The 27,942-nt window shown below is 37.4% G+C and overlaps 1 protein-coding gene across 4 annotated transcripts in view; it reads left to right on the top strand.

Annotated features, from left to right (window-relative positions):
- MPP7 (MAGUK p55 scaffold protein 7) overlaps positions 1-27,942 on the top strand; it is a 155,170-nt gene that overhangs the window by 110,541 nt on the left and 16,687 nt on the right. For 3 of the 4 annotated variants that reach the window (XM_063324580.1, XM_063324579.1, XM_063324581.1), the window contains 9 exons: positions 3,415-3,496; positions 4,434-4,519; positions 6,351-6,425; positions 7,049-7,245; positions 7,769-7,833; positions 16,976-16,996; positions 17,097-17,108; positions 18,201-18,242; positions 26,480-26,650. In XM_063324580.1, the coding sequence (XP_063180650.1) occupies positions 3,415-3,496; positions 4,434-4,519; positions 6,351-6,425; positions 7,049-7,245; positions 7,769-7,833; positions 16,976-16,996; positions 17,097-17,108; positions 18,201-18,242; positions 26,480-26,650 (751 nt within the window). The remainder of the gene's footprint in view (positions 1-3,414; positions 3,497-4,433; positions 4,520-6,350; positions 6,426-7,048; positions 7,246-7,768; positions 7,834-16,975; positions 16,997-17,096; positions 17,109-18,200; positions 18,243-26,479; positions 26,651-27,942) is intronic. The other variant, XM_063324582.1, reaches the window with a different exon arrangement.

Raw genomic sequence — 27,942 nt, forward strand, 5'->3', positions numbered from 1 at the left:
ATGTACAGCCAGGCGACCAGGAGTTTGGCTCCTGACTTCTCACTACTTCCAGCTCCCAAGTGATATTCCAGGTTTGTTAGAGCTGTCACACAGTTGGCATAGGATAGGATGCTTCTTCACATTAAGATGGTTGCTTCTTCATCACACAGGTTCATTTCACATAAATTTAGCCATTTGAAAGCTAATCTCAATGCTGCATCTATAGTCAAGAGAAAAATAGGCAGTTCTGGAGAATAAACTGTGCCATCTATTTAAGATGCCTTTCTTAATGAAAGGATGATTCATTCTCCAAAGCTGCCTCTTTCTTTTCATTCACGGTAGGAGGAACGAACCTAGACACCTAGCTTGAACTAGACACCTGATTTCCATAGCTGAACTTGGGTGAAAACAATTGTGATTTAAAAGAGTCGTTCACATGTTCTGCTCGTGCAAATTCCACAGCTCTTCCTTACCTCTCACTCTGAGTCCCCGAGCTCGGTTCTTATTAGTGACTGTCTTATAGGTGGGATTAATTTGGGTGTAGGGTCAGCCTTAATGTGCATAGTCTACATGTGTGTAGACAAATACTGGTATTCGTCTTTGCATTTTCAATAGAGAATGAATTAAAATAAGGTTTATTGAAGTACTTACATTCGACATGTGCATGTGCTTTTGTTTAATGGAAAGGTATGCAAAAATATTACTGATGTTTCAAACTCTCTTATTAATAATTTATTTTACAGGCTAGTGTTTCTGTCTTTAAAAATAGAGGTTTATAATGTTTATATTCTGGAATCAGCAGATAAATGGATGAACTAATAAAGCTCACATCTGTGAAATCCTGGGTGATGCTCACCAATCAGTGTTACTACATTAAAACTGAAAAAAAAAATCAACAACCCAACCCAAAAAACAGTGAAAAAGCCTTGCTGAAGGAGCTTGTATTATTTTTAGTGCTTTTGCATGGTATACCTTTAAACATTTTCTCAGTCTGATCACCATATGGCTCCCAAACTCCTTATTTTTCCCTTTAAAAGCATTTTAAACTGAGCTATGCTATTACATCTGTATATGTCTCATTTAGGGTAGCTTACACTTTTGGCTAGCAACACTGAAAATATTTTCCAGCTCTCAAGGTCCAGTCTAACCTTCTTCCATTTTTAAAGCTCTAAATGAGGAGCTGCACTGCACATGTAACTGAAAGTACTGGAGCTGAACATCTCATAAGGAGAAATTCTTGCCAGATTATATATACCTCATAGTTTAAGCAGGGCTGGCAGCAGTACAAGAGAAGCTGCTTTTTCAGAAAGCAACTCTTTGGGTTTTCAAAAAGAAATCCACTTGTGTTTGATGATTTCTTTTTAAGTATTCTAAATTGGGAGGGAAGGGGAATTTAAGACACCCCCATTTTTCTTTGTATACTATAGGGTGCAGCAAAACCACATAAACTCAAATAGTGCTTTTCACGGGTCTGCCCATTCACTTTCAATTTGCCATAAAGGAGTTACTGACAGTGAGCTAACTTGGGTTAAATAATTTCCCTGAAAATTCAGACTTGATTTTCTGCTGATAATTCCACGTAATTCCAAATTACCTGTTGCCTTTACGGGGGCATCTTTCAAATCAGCTAATCTGTGCTAGGAATTCATTTTGTGCCAGCACATTGGTAGCGATAATCGCATAAAGAGTGAAGTGACTGTTCCACGGGGACAAGAGCTTTATCGTTACTTCCAGATGCCGGCTGGGTCAATACTGTGATCTTCGATCGCACATGAGATTTTTCTTGGGTCTGTCTAAAAACAAGGTGAAGAACCTGTTTTCAGACATGAGCATTAGGGCCTGCAGTAGCGGGGTGATGGCAGTGGAAGGCTGTCAGTCATTGCTTGCCTTTTGCATTCGGTGGCATTTAATAGTGTTGACTTCTAGGCATAAAACCTTTCCTTTCAAGGCTTTTTCCATGATTAATTAAGAGAGCCTCTGGTTTATGTGGACAATAGAGTGGAAACATCCTGTATTTATATTTGGCTCTAGCATCCTAATGCTGCTTTTTTTCTTTTTTTCTGAATATATCCATCAAAAAGATGCTTTATACTTTTAAGCAGATGTAACTTTCCAGGTATTAGTAATAAACTTCAAATTAATAGCTGTTGCTGCAAGGTCAAAACTTAATATTGTGATATAGGCTAGAGGGGTTAGTACTTTGTTTAATATTCCTAATAGTTTTGCACAAAAGTCTAATCATGAGTTTTTAAAAGGAGATTAGCTGCCGCTAAATCTTTATCTTTTTGAAACTCTCAGATTCATTTGAAACTGTAATACAAACAAATGCTTACCAATATAATTACATTATAAACAACACATAAGAATAAAGCTGGCAAATTGCATAATTACTTTGCTTCTGGATAGAACGTGTGCAGAAAAAAAGCTGTTGGACAGGAGGTGCTTTTTTTGTGTGTTTTGTTTTTTTTTTTTTAAATACTGGATCAAATAACCTTTTTGGAGGTGATTATACAGCATGAGTTATCTAGCTAAAATCCCCCTCGTTATTCTGTGGATTCTGCCTTCCAGAGCAGGGCCAGCATTTCCCCCCTCCCTCCTTCCCATCTGCCTGGAAGGTCTGGCACCACAGCCTAGGCAGGGGCTCCGTGCCTCCGCTTCCCGTCCCTGCTCACTGGTCACCGCCGCCGCTGCTGCTGCTTCCCCATCACCTTGTGCCTCTTCTCAGTGCACCCTCGCAGTTCTAGTTGGAAAGGCATTTTTCTCATCTAGACAGCTGTTCGCTGGAAATTTAACTATGTGATGTCATTTTACCTAAATGCCTTGCTGCTGTGTTTGTGTAATGTATGAAAGCAGTCATGACTAATGCAGGAAATGTTCCCCTCCTCCGCATTTCTGTCCCTCGGGTATTCCAGGTGAGCCCTGACATGCAGGGGCATTTCTCAAATTCATGTTTATTTATTCATAATGTTGTAAAGCAAAACTATGATCAGTGGGTACACAGGCAGTTCTGAGCGTAAAGTGCAACTGTTATGAACACGGATAAGCTTTTTGTACCCAACATGGCCTGTTTTAATGGAGAAAAAACAATTTATCAATTCTTAGTAACAGTTTAGTACAGTTTTAGCAGCAAACTCAAGGAAGGTATGCTGCAGTTACCATTAAGTCACCATTAAGTCGAAAACTAAACTTCTTGTTTCATTTGTCCAAACTGCATGAGTCAATTCTGAATGGAAAAGTTGTCACATTTTAATAGGATGGCAATAGAACAACATCTTTTGTGTATTCTTTTCATGAGCAAGTATAATTTCTGGCATATTCACACATAGATATGATGTCAACTTTTTGCAGTTTTACATAGCAAATGTTTTTTTAGTGAAGTGAGTTAAAATTATGGTAAGATTAACCAAATAACCTTTTTTTTTTTTTTTTTTTAAGGGTGCTACTATTAAAAGGGATGAACATACTGGTGCAATTGTGGTGGCCAGGATAATGCGTGGAGGAGCTGCAGACAGAAGCGGTAAGGTGTTACTGCTTTCCGCTAGCCATTCAAGTTCTATAACTCAGAAAAAGATGAGATAAAATGGGAGCATTTTGTACACATGAAATACGTCACTATCAGAAGCAAAAGTATTTGGGGTTTAGATGGCTTTCCAAAGTGATATTTCAGTACTGGTGAAAGTATTCATGCTGAATTTTTTCCCCAATTCACTTGCAACCAGCTGTCTTTGAGTTAGTAGATACAGGGTTTTTTTGAGATGTATCATGATTCGTTTCCAGTTGAAGACATCCACTTAGAAATGATAGGATACACCAAGATTACAACCTGCTGATGGAGCAACTCAGGATGGCTACATTATTTTGTATTAGTATATCCATTTGGAGTTTCAGCTGGTAATTCTCAAAATACCAGCACATCTTTGACTGCCGTTGTTTAGTTTGGAATGCTCCAAATCTTCAAGAGCTCAAGCAAGAGGTCCTGAGTTATACTCTGAAGGGCTTCTTTTCATTGAAGAGAATCTAGGACAGCTGTGTTTCACACTTAGATGGGGTAATGGAGTATGTCTAGATGTATATATTTAAATTAGGAAGCATTTGTCCCACAAATTAGCGCTCACAGCCTAAGTGATCTTTGCAGTACTTGCAGCTGTGTAGCAATAAGAAAGTAGTATAAGTAGAAAAAGAATTGGCACAGACATTTTTCAAACATCTGCATGAAAGTCTGGAAAAGTCATAGAGAAATGGTACTAATTTGCAGGAAGAAGGAAGGGAGGTGAGTAAACGAACCATCTCAAACTTATCTGTGAGGACACTAACTATTGTTGTGTTCACCGTATATTCCTGCTTGTAAGTTAGAACTTCAAGTGGATGAACAAGGGAGAAAAAAGCTGAATGTTAATGGCATTTTTTGTATAATAGATAACTACAGTTTAACAACTCCTCTTTGCCTTCTATAGGTCTTATTCATGTTGGTGATGAACTGAGGGAAGTCAATGGGATTCCTGTAGATGATAAAAAACCTGAAGAAATAATACACATTTTGGTAAATACCAAACATTCTAAAATTAATGTAGGGGAGTCAAGAAGAAGTAATTAGATTTAAAATTTCTGGTGTATTTCTTGGAAAAAAGTATGTTCTACAATAATGCCTTTTCTTCCAGTGCCATCATTTACAAAACTCTATTTCGTTTCTCTTAAAGAATGATTTTTCCATGCATTACACATGTATGCAATTACAGATTACTTGTAAAAAGTTCATGATGGTAATATGGCTGTAAATATGTTGCAGAATGTTTCAGACCTCAATGTATAATCGGCAGTTTTTAAGGCACGCCATAATCTGTTGAATTAAAACTATTTTAAATTTATTCATTACTCGGGGGTTAACTCCATGTGAAAATTAATTCATAATACATGTACTTGATAGAATAAACTAAGTGGTATATGAAGATTGTTTTTTATATTGATTTGCAGTATACAGCCATATATATGATTATGTTTGCACTCCACTGAACTGCACAATCTCTAAAGCCAACCTGATTACTCACTAATGGAGCGCTATTGTGAATTGAGTAATTTAGATTTTTTCAGAAGTATTTAATATTTTTACAGCAAAGAAACCAATGAGTGTCATGACAGGTCTTTATGTTCACGGTGTAGGCATTTCTATATACATAAATACTTTGGTGTCCTGCTGAATTGAATGGCTGTCTCACAGTTTTGGTTCAATAACTGAGATGATTCATTTCAAATGTTAGCCTGCTGATATTCATACTTGCTTTATGGTTTTTTGTTCCCTACAGAAACATATTTTCCTGCAGAAATTAATATTTAAAAATCTCTAGAAACACAATAGCGCTAGAAAAGGTGTGAACAATTTCCCCATTTACCTCCTCGAGGTACAATATAAACATCAAAAGCTAGTTAGAGCTTGTTTCAAAAGTAACAGAAATATTGATTCCAGTCCTACGGCTGGTGAAATAAGAACTTGGCTGCTGCTTGTCAAACAGTGAGCTCCTGGATCGCAGACATGCCGGCAGAAGTATGTCTCGCTTGGTAGTGGACAGGCCTGTTTCCATTTTGCTTAAATCGTTGGCTGTCTGTTGCACTCTGCTAGTTTTATGAAACTTGTCGGCTGCATGCAATAGTAGCAGAGGCTCCAGCTGATTAGCACTTCCTTCAATAGCAAAATGTCACTGAGGCAGTGGGAATATATTGTGGTTAATAAGTAAAATGCAGCCAGACACACTTTAAGTGGGATATAGGGAACGATGAATGGATGAGGTGGTTGATGATGGCTAACTTGTTTTAAGATTTATAGTGGAGGGCTTTTTTTCCATTTAGTACACGTAGTCTATTCAAAAATGTTTTTCTTTTCTAGTTTCTTAAAGTTGCCAAAAGAATAAATCCCCCCCAAAAGTTTTATGTGATAAATATGGCACAAGCCTGTTTGAATTTTTCTATCGTGGTTTTTTTTCGAAAAATGAAATGTTAGTTGGATTTTTCCAGGGGTGTCCAAACAGTGCCAGGAGTCCAGCAGTTGCTTCTGATATGCACACATTTTAGCTGTAGCATTTGCTCCTGTTTTCAGTGCAGAAGTGAGACCTCTGAAACATGCAGGTCCCAGTTTTTAACAGTCCATCTCTTCCCACCAGTGAAGCAAATAAAACAGAGTGTTTCAAGTGGGTATTTTAATCTTTGCAATGCAAAGTTTTTTATGGCGAAGCTGTCAAACTCTATGGATCGTGCTTGGGAAAGGATAGATTCATTATATTTGAGTATTTTTAAATTAATTTGAATTTCTTTTCTTTTTAAGATTTCTTTGAAATGTACAGCTTAATTCTCACTGCATCTTCTTTTCAAATGTTCACCAGGCTCAGTCTCAAGGAGCAATTACGTTTAAAATTATACCTAGTGTGAAGGAAGAAATGCCAGTGAAAGAAGGCAAGGTAGGCAAGACTATTTCAGAAGCTATTGCGGTCACTGTTATGCTGAGAATATATATTGTTTGCTTGGATAACAGAACCAAGAATGTGATTTATGCTTCTGGACTCAGTTTTTCTAATGTGACAATGTGTAGTGCACTGTACACTTCAATACTCACGTGCTGGATTTACAAGTGGGTGTAACAGGGTTCTTAAGCCCTAACTCTACAGACGTGAAGTTGACCCAGGCAATCTTCAGTCTTCTGCTTTCAAGTACTCCTGGCTTGCTTCCAAGTACTCCTTTTCTTCCATCTTACACTGGGTAGAAGATACTTGATAGAACCTTGGTTCGAAAGTATCTTCTCTTTTGTTCCCCATATGGGCACGCTGTTCACCCTCAAAGTCCTATTTGCCTCAGATCATAGAGCCTTTATTACATTGGGATTGTGGTTGCAGAAGCAATGAATTTAACATTCCCATATGAACTTTTAATGTTAAGACGTCCGTAAGGATGTTTTACAGCAGTAAATGTTTATTGCTTTACATTATTTAGTTCAATGGTTTTGAACAGTAAAAGCAAAAAAAGGAGATACCTTTGGATTACATTTAATTTTTTGATTCTAAAGATAAGCCACGGTTTGTTTCAGATGTTTATCAGAGCCCTATTTGACTATGATCCTAACGAGGATAAAGCAATTCCTTGCAAAGAAGCTGGACTTGCTTTCAGAAAAGGAGATATCCTTCAGATCATGAGCCAGGATGATGCAACCTGGTGGCAGGCCAAACACGAAGGTGATGCCAATCCCAGAGCAGGCTTGATCCCTTCAAAGCATTTCCAGGAGAGGTGAGCTACTGAGAAGCATATTTTCATTATTTTTTGTAGTAAGAGAAGACACTTATTTGCCGAGTTGTTAAGTTAGCATAGTTGTCACATGTAGCGCTCATAGATTTACATGGGTATGATAAACCTGCATTTGCAGCAAGACAACTGAACTTGGAAACGTGTTGCTGAAATACTTTGGATTTCCTTATTTGTCTGGCTAGAATTAATAATGACAAAAACTGATAGGATAACACTCATCCAGATTGAAAGAAAAAACATATGGAAAATTGCACATCAGTATCTGTATTCACACTGATGTACTATGCAGGAATAAGAACTGCAGCAGGTTTTGGAGAGGGTACAAAAATTTGAGGCTGAGGATTTAATTTTTTTAGATTGTGAATAGATTGCATTGTTTTAACTTAATTTCTTGTAAAATCTTCGGGATTGCAATAGTCTCCTGATGTTAAGTGTTTATTAATCCCAAACTTGCAGTGAAAACTGAGGAGTTTGTGTCTTTCCCCTACCACCTTCCATTTTATAGGAGATTTGCACTAAGAAGACCAGAAGTGCAGATTCAGCCACTGAAAATTTCCAACAGAAAATCATGTAAGTTTGTTAACGTGGAATAGAAATCAGACTCTTGATCTCTAACCTTATAAAATAGCAGTTTGTTTCAGCCCTGTAACTACAGGATGCATTTCTCCTGTGCACAATAGCTTCTTGATCACATTGTATCGGTAGGAAAATAAATATAAGACCTGAAATTAGAAGCTTTAAAAGCAGCTAACATTTTTTCCCAACCCTCTGACTTTGTTTTTGAAGCACCAAGCCCAATTAATGTTTTGATATATAGTATTTCAAAGGTTGAAATATTACAGGAAATAGTACAGAATTGGCCCAAGAGTTTATATAATTTGGAATGCATCAATACAGTGAAAGTTATATTGAGAGTGAGATAAAAGGTCGCGTAGTCTCCCCTTCTAACCGCCGTAGATTTGGTGATTTTTTTTTTGTGTCCTATGAAGCAGCACAAATTTTTAAAAGTCAGGACATTCAGTTCTTTGTCAGGCTTTCACAGAACCATTTCTTACTGGTTTTGAAAACAAATTCATTCTTAATAGCCTCTGCTTTTAAATACAGTAGTTGCACAATATAAGAAAAATAAGCTCTAAGGAAGTGCATACATTGAAACAAATATTTTCTTTCCACTGGAATTTACATCAACATCTGTTTTAAGTATTATTGCATATTTTACTTGACCTGTTATTTCTTTCAGTTGTACAGATCATAACAAAGTGAGTACAATGTAAGAAACTATCACGCTTCAGTAGGATCTAAATCTTAAATGCAAAGATGTTTGTGAGTTCAACTAGAAATATTCAGAAAGTGGTCTGAAATTTCCAACCATCTTTCATTCTCTAACATTAAAACAAAACGTACGGGTACTATGACATACAATGGATGCTGGCACACTAAGTGCAAAACTAAATGCTTTTAGCTTTAAAACTTCTCACCAAGGTTCCTGTTGCAATTTTCCTAACTCCTTGCTATGACTTTTGTGTTCTGAAGTTTGACAATTACTGTTAGTTTTCTAATAATCTGCATTTTCTATCTTTCATTCCATTTCACTATTTGATTGCGTGCCCTAATGCTATTGTTAACTCCAAAGCCCTTGATTAGCTTTGTAATTACAATAATAGACTACGTGATTGCACTGTAGCTTTTCTAATTTACATAGATCTTAGAAACAAAGAGGAGCTCCTCCGGCTTGTAGTAAATCTGTTGTTTTTCTAGGTTCTAGGTCAAGTTGCTCTGCCCCAGTTTTGGAAAAGTGTCTGATCCCAGGGTATAGCTATTTCTCTCTGTCCACTGTTCTTGAATCTGGATAATACCCTCAGCAAGAGCCTTCAATTAATGTGGCACTGGTGCTTTTGAAGAGGTAAATCAGCTGCTGCAACAAAACTGCATGATTCCTTTTGTAATGAACTGCATCTTTTTAGTCACCTTCAAGTGAAAGGTTTTACAAGATGCATCTCACGCTTCCAAATAGGCAGCCTGAACTTGATTGGGAATTGCCAAAATTACAACCCCAAGAAGACCCACAGTATGAGGTCTATTGTTGTTGTCTCTGCTCTCTCCACTGACTTTGCCTTAACTAGCTTAAACAAGGGAGAAGAGTTCCTTTCTTCCTCCCCTTTCCTTTAAAACATGACAAAGCCTTAAGGGCAAGCAGTATGCCTGTTATTGTTCTCTTTCAGAATTTCTTTAAACAGAGCAAGGTCCAGCTAAATACTATCTAGAAGGCAGTGGTGCTGCTGGAAGGAGGAAAGACTGCGGAGTAACGTAGCATTGTCATTTTCTCTCTTCCCCATGTCTTAGGACAATCTGCTGCTACATCTGCCAGATTTCCAGGGAAAGAGGGGAAGTGCTGGTCCGAGTAGAGGTCCATCCCTTTATTCACAGACTGAACATGTTTTTAGTGCTGGGAGGGTATTCAGATCCTTCATAGAGGAGGCATTATAAGGATGAGAATTCAGCTATAGAAAAAATGCTGTGATTAGGATGTTGCTCAAGTTGCTCACAGGAAAACCTTCCATTTGCTTGGCTTTTCAAGAAGGTTCCATGTAAGCTGGGAAACTCCATGTCCCTGTGATCTTTCTGAAGTTAGGCAGCTTTTTCATGTTACCAAGCACAGCAGCAAAGCTGTGAGATGTGGAGTCTGTGTCTGTATTCATGCAGAGCAATCACCTTGGCAAAATTGGGAGATGCTGGAAAACCATGCATTGCTCAGCTGAACAAACAGCATACTGCCAGTATTGGAAACGTGTAAGGAAGGTGACATAGAGAACAGAAAATTGTAAAGGACTTCTGGGTCTGATTTTTTTTAGGCCTTTTCTGTGTTGTGAGGTATGACCCACTGATTATTGTCCTCTAAAGTGTTATTTAACAAGTTCCCGTGGGAAGAGGTGGGAAATTGGTAATGCTTGATCTTGTCTGATTCTTTTTTAATCCTGTACTACAGCCCTTCAGCTTGATATAGGGTTCTCCAGTGTTTGGAAGGGTAACTGTGCGGGGAAACTGATGTTCTGTAGATCTTCCTGAGCTAGATGTATATTGAGAAGTTGCTTGCTATTGCACTTGATCCCATCCAATCATATGACCTGAACTTCTTAAGCAGTTTGGAGGGAAAGGGCAATTTGCCACCTGATATTCTTATAGCTTCCCAAAGATGAAAACCTGTTGACTTCAACAGAGCTGCTAATAGAAGTCCCTTTCCTGACAGGACTGGGAGTTGCGCTAGGGAGCTTTCTTGAGACATGGTAAGTAGCACTGGATGTCAGCCTGCTCTGTTCAGTCAACTTATTCCACAGATCCTGTGTTTTGTAAGGAGGAAGAAACCTGGGTACTTGCCTTTGCTTTTAATAGGGAGAATCAAGGAGAAATCCTCTATTTTCTTGGATACCAAGACAATTTCAGTCAGCTGTAGTTTTTTGGGTGGGCTTCCATGATAGTAGTGTCCCTCTACTTGAAAATTAATCTAAAAATGAGTCAAAATTGTAGAACATAAAAAGAAGTATGCTACAAACTTTTTTTTCCTCTCTTCTCAAGGCAGTTCTGGAACTGGGAAGGACTGTTGTATTTATCTAAAAAAAGAGCTGCCTGAAACATAGTCAATAACTGTATTCACAGTAACATCAATGTCCATAGGGATTTGCTTTGATAACTAAATATATTTCAGAACCTGCAAGGAGCTGAATTACTTTTGGGAAGCCTTCTTTCTATTTCCAGTTTTGAATTTTTTATACTTTTCAGCATAGCAGTGCATGTCGTGTAAAGTTGTTAATCTGTACACATATTTGTGTGTCATAAATTTGGAAGCAAAAAAAGTGGGCTTTTTTGGTGATGCTGACCATGCTTGTATGTATACAGATGTCAAGGAAAGGGAGTAGAGAACATTTTCCAAGGAGCTTTTTTAGAAAGAATTCTTTGCATGGAAAACAACAGAAACCCCACCTAATTCTAAACTATTAAAGGATCAGTTTATAATGGAAATGCCAACTCATATTTCACTTTAATAGCCAAGTCAGCTTGTTTCATTTGTCTATGCGTAAAGTGAATATAAGTAAAAGTAAATACTTTAGCTTTGTGGAAGATACATACATATGCCTCTCCCAGAATTTAGCTATTTTCTTGAAAGACGTAAGAGAATCTTTCTTGCATTGCACCAAAGTGAAAAATCTTTAACATGTGTACACTGGAGGAGAGGACAAAACAATGTACATTCCATATTGAAAGGTAAGTGAAATCACACTTCACTTAAAAATGGAGAGGGTGCATAGTTTGATGGTACCTGGGTGTAAGGTGACAGGAAATTGGTAATATAGATGAACCCTTTGCTGAGAAGAGGTGATTTTACATCGAGAGGAAGACCCAGGAAAAGTAGGAATATAGAAATAAAGGCAAAAGCAGGGAAGTGAAATTTCATATTGAGGATGAAGAAAAGGAGAAGGTATTGCAACAAGGGCAATGGAAGAACAGATGGACAAAAGCTGTCCATAAACCCCTTTGGGCAAAACCCCACAGAGGATGGGCTTTGAAATTATTAAATTAGCGCAATTAACAGTATTATGCAAGAGCATCACTATAGACAGTATTTGCACTATAGTTCAGTTGTTTCTTGATTCCATTTAAATCAAACATTAACATACTTGTTTTGGTAAAGATTTTGAAATGGTGAATGCAAAAATTACTAATATAAACTCTGGCAGCTTTGGGCTTTTTATTATTGATAGAAAACCTCACTAAGTTCAACATTAATATTTGTTAAGTTTTAAAAGCATGAGATAAGTGGAAGTTAGATGCGCTGACCTTCTGACAAGATTGATAGTGTTACTTCCCAGGCTCTGAGGTAGTGCCGAAATGATGGAGGGATACCAAACCTCTCAAGCATTTTCAGCATTATTCTCAATACTTAACAGCAATGACTTTTCAGCAAAAAGCGGTATTGCTTGTGCATTAATACTACGGGAAAGTTATACTGGGGAGCAAATGATAGAAAAAAGCAGCATAGAAAAGAAAATAGGAAAATGGAATGAAAGTAGAGGGATAAATAAGCATGAGATTGTGTGAGTAGGACTAACCCTCCGCGTGCTGGGACAGTGAACGTGCAGTGACCTGACGCGGGGTGCGCGGGAGCTCGGTGGGATGCGGAGGGAGGTACAGTACGTGCGCCTGGCTGCATGCAAACAGCGTTGGTGTGTCTGAGCTGTGAGCCATGGCTGATGCCAGCTCCGCAGAAACCTGCTTACCTGGTATTCCTCGATAATACTTAACAGCTTTCCCGCCTTTAGGAGGTCATCTTAGCTTGGGCACAACTTTGGGCACAGAGTTAGCTCTGTGAGTTCTTCTGTCACTGCATCCTGGCTACAGGACTGCACCTAGACTCAGTACAGGGAAGAATTCATTTGTTTAATAGTTCCCAGTCTGTTAACTTGAATACAAAGACTACTCGTGCTCTGACTGTAATAGTCACTGCCAACAAACGTGGTCATTCTTGCATTTGTAGCTTACTGTAATTTGTAGATAAAACACTGATTGCCTATTTTTTTGAGAAAAAAAAAAAAGTAAATTTCTTTGAATAACAACCAAATAACTTACGGTTCTGCAGTTGTTGTGAGCTACAACAATCTGCCAAGACATTATATTCCTTCAGCATAATTTTGCTTTCACAGTGGTTACTGTGTTTATTCTTATGTTATATATGTGTTGTCTCTGGTATGAAAATTACTTGTAACTTTATATTTTATACTAGCATAGCCTGTAACTTCTGTTAACTTGTGCAGCGCGTGCATATGTGTATGTGTATATCCATACCCTGCGTGTATAGTTATATATAAATATGTATATGTATGTAGCATTTATGACAGAGCTGTTCAGAGATGTCTTTTCCTTGAAAATACATTTGTTCTGTGTATTTAATCCTAAATGTAAATACTTACTGTGGCAAAGCCATCATCATATAGTTTTTCTAGGGCTTAAAACCCATTTTACTTTCAATTTTGATTTACCATATGTGATTGGCATTGTATGAGCAAGAGGAAATATTTAACTGCAGCCAAATGGTGTTCATTCAAACAAGATGTAACCCAGTTTATCCATAGATGAGTGTCTTGTGAATTGAAGATCGTGTTCTGCCAACAAAAGAATTTAAACAGGCGAAAAGAATGAATGCTTTGTACCACTTGTATTTGAAGACCAAAGATTTAGGATAAATGTATAGCAGGACTCTTGCTTGTTATAATTGCTGCACAGTCTTAACTCTGCCTTTCTTCTCAGTATTTTTCTGTGTTCATATGAAACTTGATTGCCCACCTGCAGGTAGTTATGAGTGAAAACAAAAAATAAATAGACCTGTAAAGTTAAATTAGCACATTAGCATCTTTGTTCAGAAGTCTCCTGTCCTTACAAATACTAACTTCTGCTACCACAGAGAAATTAAGGAAACCTGAAGCTGGATGACATTTGAGTCAAGGTCACATGAGACAGAAGTGGAAATGGATCTCATAAACTCTTGCTCTGTCCTTCACCGCAAGACTATCCTTCATTTTCCAAATTATCTTGGTAGAGATACTGTTATCTGAGGATATTGACAGGGGATGAAATTAGATCACCTTAAATTTCTTGTAGCATGAACGTATATGTTTCATTTGATCTACAAAATCCTATAAGATAAAAAACCTGGAAAACAGCATAAATGTCAATTGCTATGTGGGGCTGTTCCATCACTAAAAAATCAGGAGTGTTTAATATTCACTGTAACACAGATTGTTGTACATCACCATTTCTTGCTTACCAGAGTGAAGTAGAATTTAAGGGATAATGTAACTTGCTTGTCATAAGAAACTAGAACAGAGCTGTTGGATCTAATTTTACATTGGCGTAAGGTTCTTTGATGGAAATATTATTGAAACAAAGTCAGCAAAAGTTAAATATTTTAACCTGGTGCTGGGCTGTTGTAAAGAGTTGAGGAAGTTCCTGGAGTAGCACTTGTTTTGAGCTTCATAAGCAATATAATTTAGGTGAGGCCCCCACAATCAAATCCAAATATATTTAAGTTAAAATACATACAGAAATACGGTGTATGTGATACTGTTTTGCGTTGTTATAGTTTAGCATATTGGCTACACTGAAATATTTCTAAAATGAATAAAAACACCTACTTCCTAACTTCTGTTGCGCTTGTGTTTCCTATTTCTTTTTCCCATTTCTGTCTTGGTACTGCTTTGTTGTTGTTTTTTCATGAGCCTGTTCCGTGACTATTTTTTTTGTAACTTCCTCTCCCTTCTTATCACACAACATTTATTTAATCATATTTCTTTTCTCAGTGTTTTATTTGTTCCATGTTGCCTTATGGCTTTTTTTTCATTTTGTCACTGCTTTTATTTTCCTGCTTCCCACCAGATTTCCTCCTCTTTACTCTCTGTCTTCTTTTAGTCTGTTATTTGTTCCTTTCAGATAAACACTTCTGTTTCCTTTCTCACTCCACTTTAATTTAGCCTCAGATCAACCTGAACTTTTCATGTCTCTAAACTTCCAAACTTCAGGCATTTATCTGCACAGATCTGCTGTGTGTGTATAACTGCTTCAGACACACAGAGCTGGATTAGCCGTAAATCACAATACGAAGTTTCCTGGCAAATAACCTCTGACTTTACAAAGTATAGGTAATAGCCCTGCTAAAATTCCTGGTCAAGTTCAAATTTGGGATCTGCATGTTGATGACTGTTTTGTAGCTCCATGAAGCGTTGAAGATCCACTGATTTCCCACATCTTTTCATTACAGACTGTTATGTTCGAGCTTAGGCGTAGCCAAAGAAAGCCAGAGCAGCATTAAGAAAGAACATTTTTAACAAAACTCAAAAAGTTCAAAACGCCTTCACTTTATCTCAGCATTAAACCTCAGCTTGTAGACATTTTGGCTTGTGCTTTCTGGCATCAGCTGGCTCACTTGGGAATCCTAACCTCTTTAATTTATAGCATGGATGGATAAGACCGTTTCCTTTCCTAGCAGGGGTAGCCCAGAAGCCTGCATCGCCTTCAGCTGTTCTCAGCCCTGCTGCTGTAGCTCCACCGTCCCATACTCGCAGGTCTCCTCCGAAGGTCTGCGGTGGTCAGGGCTGAGTGAGTGTATACCTGTGTGTACATACAGACGTCTTTTTCTCCTGGTCCAGCCTTTCATGTTCATAGATGAGGACATGTCTGTTTCTAATGATAAAACACTAAATAGAATACTTCAAAACGCACAGTCACTAGTTAAGTCAAATAACTGTTGAATTCAGGAGACTTTCTAGTTGTATTGACGTTTTTGCAGCCTATTGAAAGTCATAGAAAAACTTGTCATACGTATAAGGAAGCGTAAGAGGTCTCTCAGCACAGAGAAGGAGAAAGAAATAGTACCTGGAAGCCAGCCCGCCATTCTGGGTCCAGCTTCAGGGCGTTTGTCACTTCAAGAATTCGGAGCTTTTAAGGTCAGGAGAGGAAAAAGGATCCAACACTTTCACTCTCAACTCACAAAACTGTCGGCGCTTTTTTAAGGCACCAGATGTGGTCAACCAAGCAGTGCTCACCTTAGAGGTCTTTCCAGCCTACTGAAACCCTATGGTCACCTCGAGTGTAGAAATAAACTTTAAATAGGATTCAGAGAAGTCTTCCAAATTAGTATTTTAAAATATAAGTCCTCAAGAAAAAAGATACCAAGAAACAGTTCTGCAAAACAGTATTCTTCCCCTGGCAGAAAAGACTCTTGTCTCCATTTCATGGCATGAAATGGGAAAAGCTCTTCCGTGTAATGAGATAGTCAGGAGGGTTTTGACCTCGCCTTTGTTTGGTACATCAGTTACGCGTGAAAGGTTGTAAAATATCTCTTGAATAATTTCTCCACATTCCGAGGAAAGACATGCTTCATGGAAACTCTTTGAAATATTTATATTTTAGGCATATTTATCCAGATTCCAAAGGAAATTTGAATGAGATGTAGGTTGTAAAATCTCTATATAAATCTAGACGTTAGTATATAATATCTGTGAACAAAAATTCATTATATATATCTCGCTTTTCTGTAAAAGCCCAAAGATGATTGTAAAACTGTATGTTTTCCACTATCAAGGACGCAGAAATTTACTGACTTACTAGAGGTAAACAGAAAGTCTTGGGTAGATCTGTTATATTAGGATAGTGTCAGAGAAAAAATGACAAGAGTGTATAAATGCTTTCATCATTTTTTCAGCTACAAGTATAGACATTCAAAAAAAATTCAAAAACCTCTCCAAAACCCAGCTCCAAGGGCAGTAGCAGCTGTTACTGTAAGTGCAGAAAAATACTGAGATCATGTTCGTGGTAGTGATTCTTAGAAATTCTAAGTTAAGACTGATTAAATGGAATTAATAAACTTTGCCTTTAATATCAAAGAGATCTTCCGTGAAAACTGGGAAAGGTCATTACTACCAAATGAATAGTGAAAGAATCTCCTATCGGAAATTTTAAGTGAACATAATATTTCAATGTCTTTTAGGTCCTTTTCTAACTGAGTGTAGTTAAACATGTAAGTTAAATTCAGTGCTGGTATGTTGGTATATGCCTCAATATAATAGGTGCTATCAAGAGGATTTTAGAGTAGCTTACATAGCTAAATTTTTTCCTATTTATGAAGTATTAAACAATAATACTTTGTTTTTTTGGCTGTTCTAAGATGAGGAAGCGGTTGAGTGTGGTAGGTGCATTTTTCTTCTTCGATTTAACTTTTCCTTCTTAAGTTATGTTTTCACTCCATTTAATGATTTCCTTTCCTATTTTTCCTTTGTGCTTCTCAGAGGAAATTGAAGGTACATGTACAAAAGTTTCCCTGCATAGCCCAATAATTTTATTTAGAGAACATGTGTTTAGAATTAAATTGAATATAGTCCAACGTTTCTAAGACATGTTATACATATAATGCTTTTATATTGCCACCAAATGCGTTCAATCATTTTTTAAAAGCAGATAAAAGTACTGGAATATTCCTAGTTGCTTCATGTAAAGATCAGTAATTTGAGCTATTGTTTTAAACTGCTTTCTCTCTCTCTCTCTTGAACTTTTAGAAGACATGTATAGAAAAGTAGTATCATAAAATAATATTAGCAAAACTTGGGTGGGCTGGGTTGGAAGGAGATTGTTCCGACTTAATTACATGGCCATGAGAGGTCTTGCGTTTCTAATTAATACTGATGAAGTATTTCTCTGAGATGGTTGAAAGTTCACCCATGTAGTATCATCCTTACTGTTTTCCCTCTGAGTGTAGCCGGTTACTGTTATGCTTGCAGCATATGTTAAAGTAATAGCAGCTGATCTCTTCTAATTTTTTTTTTTTTTACTTAAGAGGCCTTTGTTTATAAAGGCATTAGAAATTGTAGCTCATATTTTTGATCAAAGGGCCTCTGGCATGTAAAAATATACATTATAGCTATTTTATATCAAATGAGAGGATGTGTTTTTGATCAAAAACCTTTCTGTCTAATCCACTGAGCCAAAACTTAAATCTTAAGTCTGATAATGTATAATTTACGAAAAAAGCTTGATTTACATCAAATACGTTTTGCTTTCTTTTAAGCGGCATCGTATTTTCTATTAACTGATAAAGTGTGAATAATACAGTGTTAGAATTCTTTTTAGAATGTTTGCTGTCATCACAATTTTTGCTTGAAAAGGTAAAAAGATCAGTGTGCATGCTGCAAAATTCCAGAATATCTCCAGCTAAAATATAAAACAATAAATGTTGTTTTATGTTTTTAAGAAAATGGCTTATTGAAGGCTTTTTAATGCTATGCTTTGTACAGTTGACATTTTTTAAGTAATTTCTTCTGTATTTTTTGCTGGGCTTCTAACTGTTCTGCTTTATTTCTTGGCTCTTATTCTGTATGCTTTTACCCTTCGTCCAGAAGATGCTGAATGTGCTGGTCACAACAGTGGATCCTATCTAGGTGAGCAATTGGTTACAAAAGACAATTTCTTCCTTTCTTTCAGCTTCTTTTCCCTGGAACTACTGTGTCCACTTTGCTTTTGGGGGTAATCTGCATATAAATGTCCTTACTCTGCATGAGAAAAGCATGAATATTAAGGTTTTAAAAATGGCTCATTGGATTTGACATAAAGGGTTTATGTAGCGTATGCCTTTATCTGGTTAAACATAAGCTACTAAAATACTGGTTTGATTTTTAAGTCAAAATAAAAAATATATATAAATTTGGGAAAGTGTTGACTCTTAAAGTACATTAAGTAAGCAATGTGTATAACGGAACAAAAAGGTTACTGTATTGTGAAACATTTGAGTAAGTCTTTAAAGACACACTTTCAAGGTTTTATCTAGGTTTTGCTTACACTTTCTTTCTTTGTACACATCTGTCTAACAATTGTGGGAGGATTCAGTGAGAGCACAGAACAAATTTGCAGGCACCAATTCTTTTTCCACATTACAAAACGAAATAAGTCATAATAACTCAATAGCTTAAATTTAGCTTTAAAGCTAGTCTGAGCTCAATGCATCATTGCGGGGAGGGGGGAAGAGGAGGGGAAGGCGTCCTTTGGATTCAGCTTCAAGATTCCAAATATCAAACAAAAGTAACATTTAAAAAAGGTGAATGTTCCATGATATGGTTCAACTTTTTAATTTGTGCCATTTTAAAAGCGATGTAAAAATATTTTAGTTGAAACTGTCCAGAATTCCTGCCAGCTGAAGGCTGGCTGGAGCGGATTTTGTGGCAACCAGCCCTTTTCCCAAGGCTTTCATCCTCCTACTACAGGAGAAATGGGAAGAAACATGTCAAAGTGCTTTAGTGCGTCCAAGCCACTGGGCTCACTGAAACACCCTAGACCAGTACTGTAAATTAGAGATGGTTTTCATATTGCACTATACTGTTTTAAAGCATGGTATATAAACTACACCAGGAACACACAAACTATACGACTGAAAGAACTTTGACCTCTTTCCAAAACTTCAGTGTCGTATAATTTCATCACGTATTTGTGGAACTAGCGGTCATCTGATCAGGCTGAAAATAAACTTCTTACCTTTGTTAGTTAATCAACTAAATTAATGTTGAACTGTAATTGTATTGAGAGATTGAAGTGTGCTTAGAAAACAATACTTTGGATGTGATTCCAGATGAATGACATTTTCCTTATCAAATCTTTTTGAAACAGAAAAGATCTTTTTTCCCATCCCCCCTTCCCCCCCGCTCCCCCCAATCCTTTTTTTTCTTTCTGCAAATACAGATTGAGTGAATTCTCAAGATCATGGTTTTGCAATCAGATCTTAGGGGGCTGATATTTTATTTCAGAATGAATGTGGCAAAACAGAATCCACCTTTTCTTGGTGCCGTAGCCCTTTCAGTCAAACTTCAGTTTTGGTCTACAGTTGCCAAAAAGGCTTGATCACCCAGGAGGGAGATTTCTTGTGTAAGAAGCTACTGTTGTCCCAGATGCAAAGAATGAAAAATCAAGGTGGAATGTAGTTTACTTACGCAAAACTTTACAAAAATTATTGGAGTACTGCTGTACAGTGCAGGTAATGGTTTATCTCTTGAGAGCTTCCACTCAGAGAAGTGTGGCCATCGGTCCAGAGACGGTACCTTCAGCCTTCTCATTCTGGGTCTGGGTTTTTGGAAGTGAGGTGTCAGAGAGGAGAGTCAGAAGACAGAACAACAGGGGGAAAAAAAGAATTGTCTAAGGTTAGGGCCAGTTTTGGGGTAAGGACGCAAGTATATTCATTGGTTGTGAATAGTCAGCTATTTGGTTTAGAAATTAGAGGTTCCCCTGAGTCCTTCACTAAGAATCATGTATAAAGATTTATCCTTTCTTAAGATCAAGCAGGTAGGCTTTTGAAAGCTGATGTTACCATTCTTTTGCACGTGGCAACAGGAAACAGTGATTTGTAATTCAGATTGTCTCATGCACTCCAGCGTCTCCTTGTTTCACAAAACATTAGGAGCCCAATCCTATTCAGATACACTTGGGGTTGCTCTCCTCCTAAATTATTTTTCAGTTGTATTTTCTCAAGGAACGAGCTGCTGTGCAATAACTTTCTGGGCTGGACAAATGCCACTGCCTAATGTGTAATAATCTGAACAAAACTTGTCGACTAGCTGCAGGGAGGACACAAAACTCTTGCCTGTGTGCTGTGCAAGATACAAAACTCGGATAATCTGTAAGGCAAAGGAGTCCTAGGCAAAGCCACTTTATAAACCCTCTGTTAGCTACAGGGAAGCCAATACCGTATCTAACTACTGCAGTCTACCTTCCTGCTTGGGAGGGGCCTCTCTCTTTTCCACTGGTCTGACTATATATTCCTTCAATCCCGAGGGCCTTCAAAGATACTTTTTTTTTCCTGCCTGTTGTTTTTTTGAAAGTGGGAAAACGAATATGTCTGATTTTTGAAAACAGCTTATTCTGAATGTTTTGCAGTACTGTTTTTTGGAGTGAGTCCTGAGCGTCTCAATTTTTCTGACTGTGCATATTCTTGAAAGATGATAGGCATTTATGGCGGTCCTTAATTACTAAGTAACTAGGAATTTCTAGGCAAGTCTCTTCATTGTTAAAACACAAAGTCTTGATTAAACATACTACACTGGAAAGAAAACCTAAAACATTGTTGCTGTAGGGCTTGGGTCACACCAAAAAGTTCAGGGTGTTTTAGTGACACCCCACTAAATGCCTGTCTATATGTTGTAAGCTGTTACAAGAGCAAAGGGAGTCTGAATTAGCTTAACCATTGGTGAAGAAGCTGACCTGTATTACCTTGCATTTACAGCAGGTTGTATTCACACATATGAGCAGTTAGTATGAGGTAAGTTGGAGTGTGGTCAATCATTCGTGTGTGTCCATTCTAGAAACGTTTTTCATAAGTATGGATACACCAGTTACTTCCTAAAATCAAAATGACCAAGTCATGTTTCATGCTCCTTTTGTTAGTATGTAATCACATCAAGTGAACTACACCAATTCCGATATCAATTCATGAATTTTCAGTCTATTTTATGGCTCTGTATTTGTTGGCATTTCAATCTGTGAACCAGGATATTCTGTGAACATCTGACCGTCTCTGAAAGCATATGCACTTTAGGCACACACAGGGTGGTCATGAAGAGCAACAGAAGAGGCAGCTTTCAGAAAGCAGAATGTCTGTACCATCTGGGGTCGGATCTTGTATGTCCAAGGTTATGCTGCTATTAAATTGAACCCTCCCCTCTGAAGTGACTCAGATAAATTTCACGATTTTTCACCAAATTCTAATATTTAAGTCACAATGTAGTATTGTATGTTTCTGCAGTAATTTCCTGAGGAATTGCTGGAGAGAACATTAGGAGTTTGCCTTTGCCAAGCTTAAATTCTAGTTACATTACTTGAACCTTTATGAACATACAGTAAATATAGATGAATATCATCTGTTTACTATTCTCAATTTTGTCTTAAAAATCCAGACATAATCTAAATTTTTATTAACCCTGTCTAAATGTGCAAGCTGGGAATCAGTCCAGAAGCAAGCAGAGTAAGAAGTCTGCTCTGTGTTTGTGCAGTTCCTCTGTAACAATAGAAATACTCGGCCTATGAGCCAGTATAAAAAATCCCAATATTTTGGGGGAAAGAAAAATCCAGAAATATCTACAAAAAATATTGTGTTCATACAAACCTAGATAATGACTATGGTACCAAACTTGCTTTTGTCAGTAATAGGAATACAAATAGTACTTGCAAATGCATTTAGACATAAACAGCATTTTTTCACTATGAGATTTCTGTTCTTTAAGATGAGACTAAATTCAGCAAAGAATATACATAATTTGAACACATACTTAAGCACTTGTTTTAATGAATGAAAATTAACAAAAGCGTGTGTAAGTGCTTTATAGCAATCTGGAGCCTTACTGGTGAATTCATGAAGCATAGGTGAGTTTAAATTATAACATTTCCTGCTAGTGTAATTTCTCTGAATTTGAGAAATTACCTTCCTACTTTCATGAATATATTTGGATCTAAATTCTTACAACATAGTTGCAATCTTTTGTTCACTTCTTCTTTAGAACTATATAATTAAATCTAAATAAGCACAGCTTTTTACATCAGCATCCTTTAAAATATTTTAGGAGAGACAGGTCGATGCACTGCCTGTTTTCAGTTTGGATTTCTTGGTGAGGTCCAAGTGGATTTCTCTGTGTAAACGTAAGGGTGTTGTTCCAAGATGACCATTTGTATATTGCTAGTGGTCAAAAGAATAATCACACTTTTCTGCTAGGTTTTTTTTTTATTCTTAGAGATGTAAGTAGGTTCTCTTGGATTGTTTTTGGGCCTTAATCAAGTTTATTAGTAGCAGCCTTTGATTTTTATTTCATGTTGAGAAGTGTTACGAGGTTTGCAGATATTTGTAGTTTGAGAACATTTGTTCTTCATATTTTCTTCCCAGTGGCTGTTCTTATTTCACCAAACTGTTACATTCCAGCAGTAGTTTATGGGTTTGCATGTTCAGTAGGCTTCTAGTCATGTAGCTGAACCCAGGGAGCTGGTGCAAGCTTCTCAATGTTCAGAATTTTATGTTGCTTTTGTGGCAGAATTTCCCCCTTTTATTTTATAGTCTGCATACTTGGCAACAGGTTAATCTCTGCTGATATCCATATTCCACAGACAGTATAGCCTGCAGCTGCTTTCATATTCATTGAGGTTTATATTATCAAATATTCTGGGCAAGCAGTGCTTTTCCCCTTTGTTCTTTATAGGAATTTACTTTCAAGCCTAATCATTTTATAGAAACGTTACTTTTCTGTTGCATATCAGTATTGGTTTTGGTTTTCCATTGTGATTTTCACTATATTTTTAATAATGCTTTATTGTTAATTTAAATATATGAAGTTTATTTTTATCTTTTCTAAACTGTAAAATATACAGGCATTAATAGAATATTTTTACTTGTTCATAGATGTTTTTACTCCTTGCAAGTATGATGTTCTTTCAGTTCAGCTTAATCTTTTTGCACAGTCATAGCTGCCCAACTTATAGTGCAATTATAAATGCAGAGTTCAGTAAAAAATATTTATTAATGCTTCTTTATGAAATAGCTTCTGAAGGTAGTAAAGTTAAGCTGCATATGCGAGGATATATAATGGCAGATGTGAGAGAGGGAGAATCATGTTTCCAGGAATGCAGTAGCGCTGTCATAAAAATGTTGGATATATTTGAAACAGTCTCATCCTTTCTCTCTGTACTCTACGTTTTCCTTGGTTTTGAAAGCTGCTAAAAGCAAGCTTTCTTGGGTTTCCCTATAGGGCTATTCAGATGTGCTGGGAGGAACAGTTAAAACAACTTTCAGATTCACAATAGTCTTAAAGTGGCACAGCAATCAGCGCATCACAGGTTTTTAATATTCGGTAGTTTTACAGAGCGTCTTCACCAGCACACTGCAGAGAGATCAGCCGCACTGGAGATCTGCTTCGTTATCTCTGGCTCACGTGTGTGTTTGTTCTTTTTAATTAATATAATAGCTTTTCTGTAATGTCCAAGTCCTAGGTGAACTTGTTGTTGAACCGTCTTAATATACAGGACAATATTACTGTTTTCATCTGACCAGTGGGTTTCAGTCACAGAAATATCAACTGTTTTAATCAAGGAGACCCATGTTAGCAGTGGAACTGCATCACCCGAGTCTTTGTGATGCTTTATATGCAGCCTATGAAAGTGACAAGCGATGAATCAGCCTGAAGACGGCACCAAAAGATTTTCTCCTATTTGATTAAAAAAAAAAAAAAATCCGGGGTTTTTTTCCTCTTTTGAGAGAATAAGGAATGAAAATTCTTAAATAACCCACCGCAGGGTAGTTTGGTAATGAAATCTGAATAAAATGGATGGAGAAAAGAGGAACAAGTTACAATTGGTCTTACTAAAACGCAACACCAGAGATTAAATTCGTATGAAGATTTTGCAGAAAGGATATTTTTCCTAAAGATTCTGCAGTTGGACATGTAAGCTGAGGTTAAAAAGCTGTTGGTAATGTTGCTCTGAGACAGCTACGCAGAGGCCCAGAGCTCTTGGTATTTGTAAGGTCAACAGCGAACTGGAATGGAGACGGTTGGTTTAGCTTCATTTGATCGCTACCCTTACTTTTTACCTTTTCCAGATATGTGGATTCTGGATTTTGTGACAAAGCTCTTTATTCTGTAAACCATTTAGTAGCAGATGGTGAAGAATTATTCTTTCTTTTTCTTTCTTTTTTTTTCCCCCCATAAAATGATTATACAGAAAAAAAAATCAGAGCCATTTTCAGCTTGCTTTTAGGGCAACTGATTTTTTTTTTTTTTTAAATGTGGAGCCTTTTAGATGAGGCTTCAGGAAACTTCATGTGTCTGTATTGCCAATGTTACTTTTAACCTTTCTTTATATAACTGCCTATATGGTTAGGTGTAGTTATGTAGCAAGAAATCATCCTCATGTCGTGATGGACTTCACCCTGGGGCAGAGAAGATCTCCTGGGCCCTCCCTTGAGTGTGTGCGCTCACAGCTGTCGGCGCTCTGTCAGGGCTTTCCTGGCTGCAGTCACCTCAGTGTTAGTGTTCGTTGAATAATAACATAACTCGGATTATTTCGTTATGTTTTCATATTGCATATTTTGGTCCCTTTTCTGTCTCAGTCCGTGTCCTTCTCATTGGAGAATGGAAATGTCACCATCCTTTTCTGTTATCCTGGTTTGAGGATGCCAGCTCTTCACCTTTCTCATTGACTTTCATTTTACTTGTTCATATTTTGAATGTGAATGGGTCGACATCACTGTATTCTCAAATTTTTCTTCCCTTTTTGCGTGTCTGCATGTGTTGTAGATTCCCATAGGTATAGGGGCTCACACCAGTAAAATAACTTGGTTAACATCCTCTGTGATCCAGGTTCTGCAAGGATTTATGCTAAGTGGAACTGTGTGTGTGCAAAATGCTAAGCCTGTAACTAAGCCTTACAGGATTTCACTTCAGATCTGGTTATAAATATTTGCAGAACTGAGTCTTGAATTTGCCAGGTACTATGTTTGAAGAAAAAATTGTAATGTGATTACTTCTCAAACACCTAAACATAAGTGCTTTTACAAGTTTATGAAAACATATTGCTGAAAAATCTGGGGTCACTAAAAGTTTACACGTGTTTACTGTCCTATGAAATGTTCTGGGGGGAAAAAAAAAGGGTGTTGGGATTTTTCCAGTATTTAAAGTGTGGTTTGTGTTTTACTTTATTTCCCCTAAATAATGAAATAAGCTTTGCAGTCCTTCTATGCAGTCCTTCCTGTAGCTCCTTCTAGAACAAAAGTGGTGCCATAGAGATACCAGTAAAATGTAATATAATGCAATGTAGAGGGTTTATTTGAAAAACTGTAAAGTAATCATTAACAGAGGAGTAAACTGGTTTTTAACATATAGCGTAGAAGGGGTTTTTTTGTGCTATTCTGCTTGAAAATGCCTATGATTATCTCTTTCATAGTACTTAAAAGCTGGGTGAAATTTCCAGTCTGCTAGTAGGCACTGTAGAGTTCACACTGTTGATGCAGTTGTAAACGCAAATTCAATAGGAATATTAACTTTTAATTTAATGCTGACATATCTGTAATATGGGTACTGTATTGTCTAAGATGTTTCATGGTGGTTTGGAATTTAACTAACAGTGTTTGGTTTTACTTTTAAACATCTTCAGGAATGGTTTTGTGTACTTTTTTATGCTACCAGCATGGAGCTAAGAAAAAAAAAATTGCTCAAGGAGTTAATTCTCATTAACCCATTCAACACCGATGTGTTTCTGCCATATGTTGTATTTGATGTCTGTGTGCCGTGATGATTTAATAGAAATGCATTAAGTGTGGTATGAGAATCCAGGCTGCATGAATTTCTTGTGTGTATATAAACTAATGTATAAGACACTTGAATTAACTAAATATGTTAACAACTTATTGTTATTATATTTTATAGTTTGTTGTTGCTACTGTTATAATTTTATTGATAATCTTAATTTTGCAGTTTAAATAGGCACCTGGTATAGTTTAAAACTGTGGGAAAATATTGTTCTAATGACCTGGCTTATTAAACACACAATCTATTTTTTTATTCCATGCACCAGTCCTCAAATGTTTGGAAGAGACTGTTTTCAAATACTTTGAGACGACTTATTTTCTTACTTTGAAAAAATCCTGTTCTTATTGCAGCTGGTTTTAGAAGAAGCTTTCGTCTTAGCAGAAAAGATAAAAAAACAAACAAATCTATGTATGAATGCAAGAAGAGTGATCAGTATGATACAGCAGATATCCCAACATATGAAGAAGTTGCAAAATATAGACGACAACCTAATGACAAATACAGGCTTGTAGTTTTGGTTGGTAAGTTGTTTTCTTTATTTTTGAACGGGTAAAACAGAGGACTGCTATTAGCGCAGTGCTTACCACAAAATCATTTCGATTGAAAGGGATCTCAGGAGGTCACCTGGTCCAGCCTCCCACTCAACAGGATTAACACAGAATTCAGAGCAGATTGCTGATGACAACTTTGTGAACCTGTCTTCCCACCGCATCTTATCTTGTCTTCCCACCACACACCTCAGTAAAGAGGTGGCCTCCATCTTCTCAACGGGTATCGGAGGGGTGCTGGTATGTTCCCCTGAAGCCATCTCTTCTGTGAGCTAGACAAGCCCAGTTCCCTCAGTCTCTCCTCACAGGTCGTGTGCTTCAGCTCCCGACCATCTTGGAGGCCCTCTGCTGGCTTTGCTCTGGTTTATCAACATCTATCTTGTAGTGCAGGGCCCATTCTATTCACAGAATCCTAGAATCATAGAATTGTCTAGGTTGGAAGGGACCTTTCAGATCGTTGAGTCCAACCATCAACTGAACACTGACAAAAGCTATCACTAAACCATATCTCTAAGCTCACAGGGTCTAACAAGTGATGAGTAAAGGGCAAGAATAATTTCCCTCTATTTACAGGCTAGGCTCTGCTGATGCAGCCCAGTCTTCTGTTAGCCTTTGTTGCTGCCAGCGTGTGCTGTGGACTCGTGTTCGCTGCCCACGTGGACCCCGAGGTCTTTTTTATCCAGGCTGCTCCCCAGCCAGTCAGTACTGAGCATGTACTGCTGTGGGGCTTGGTCTATCCCAGATGCAGGACTTTGTATTTGTTCTCATCAAATTTCACGAAGTTCTGCCAGCCCATGCCTGTACCATATCAAGGTCCCTCTGAATAGAAACACTGGCCTTGAGCAAGTCACTTGCATCACCTATTTTGGCACCTGCAAACTTGATGAGGGCCCATTCTGTGGTCTCCTCCAAGTTACTGATGCAGATATTAAACAGAGTGTGTTCCTTAGGGCAGAGCCCTGAGGAACTTCACTTGTAATCAGTCGCCCAGTAGAGTACAGACCAACAACCCCAACCCTTTGAACATGATCGCCCACCCAGTTTTTCCCCTATCCATCCGTCTAGACAGGATGTCCCAACTTGCATATAAGGATGCCTTAGGAGACCATGTTTAAAGCCTTTGCTAAAACAAAAGGAGATGACATTAAAATGTAGGTGCCGTGGTTACTAGTCTGCACCTGGCAATCAAGCGGTACTAAAACTCAAAAGAATTAATTTGGTGTTCTGCTATTAGAGATCAATCAATATATCAATGTTGAAAAAGG

This window comes from Chroicocephalus ridibundus, chromosome 2, assembly GCF_963924245.1.
Source record: "Chroicocephalus ridibundus chromosome 2, bChrRid1.1, whole genome shotgun sequence".
Taxonomy (NCBI): Eukaryota; Metazoa; Chordata; class Aves; order Charadriiformes; family Laridae; genus Chroicocephalus; species Chroicocephalus ridibundus.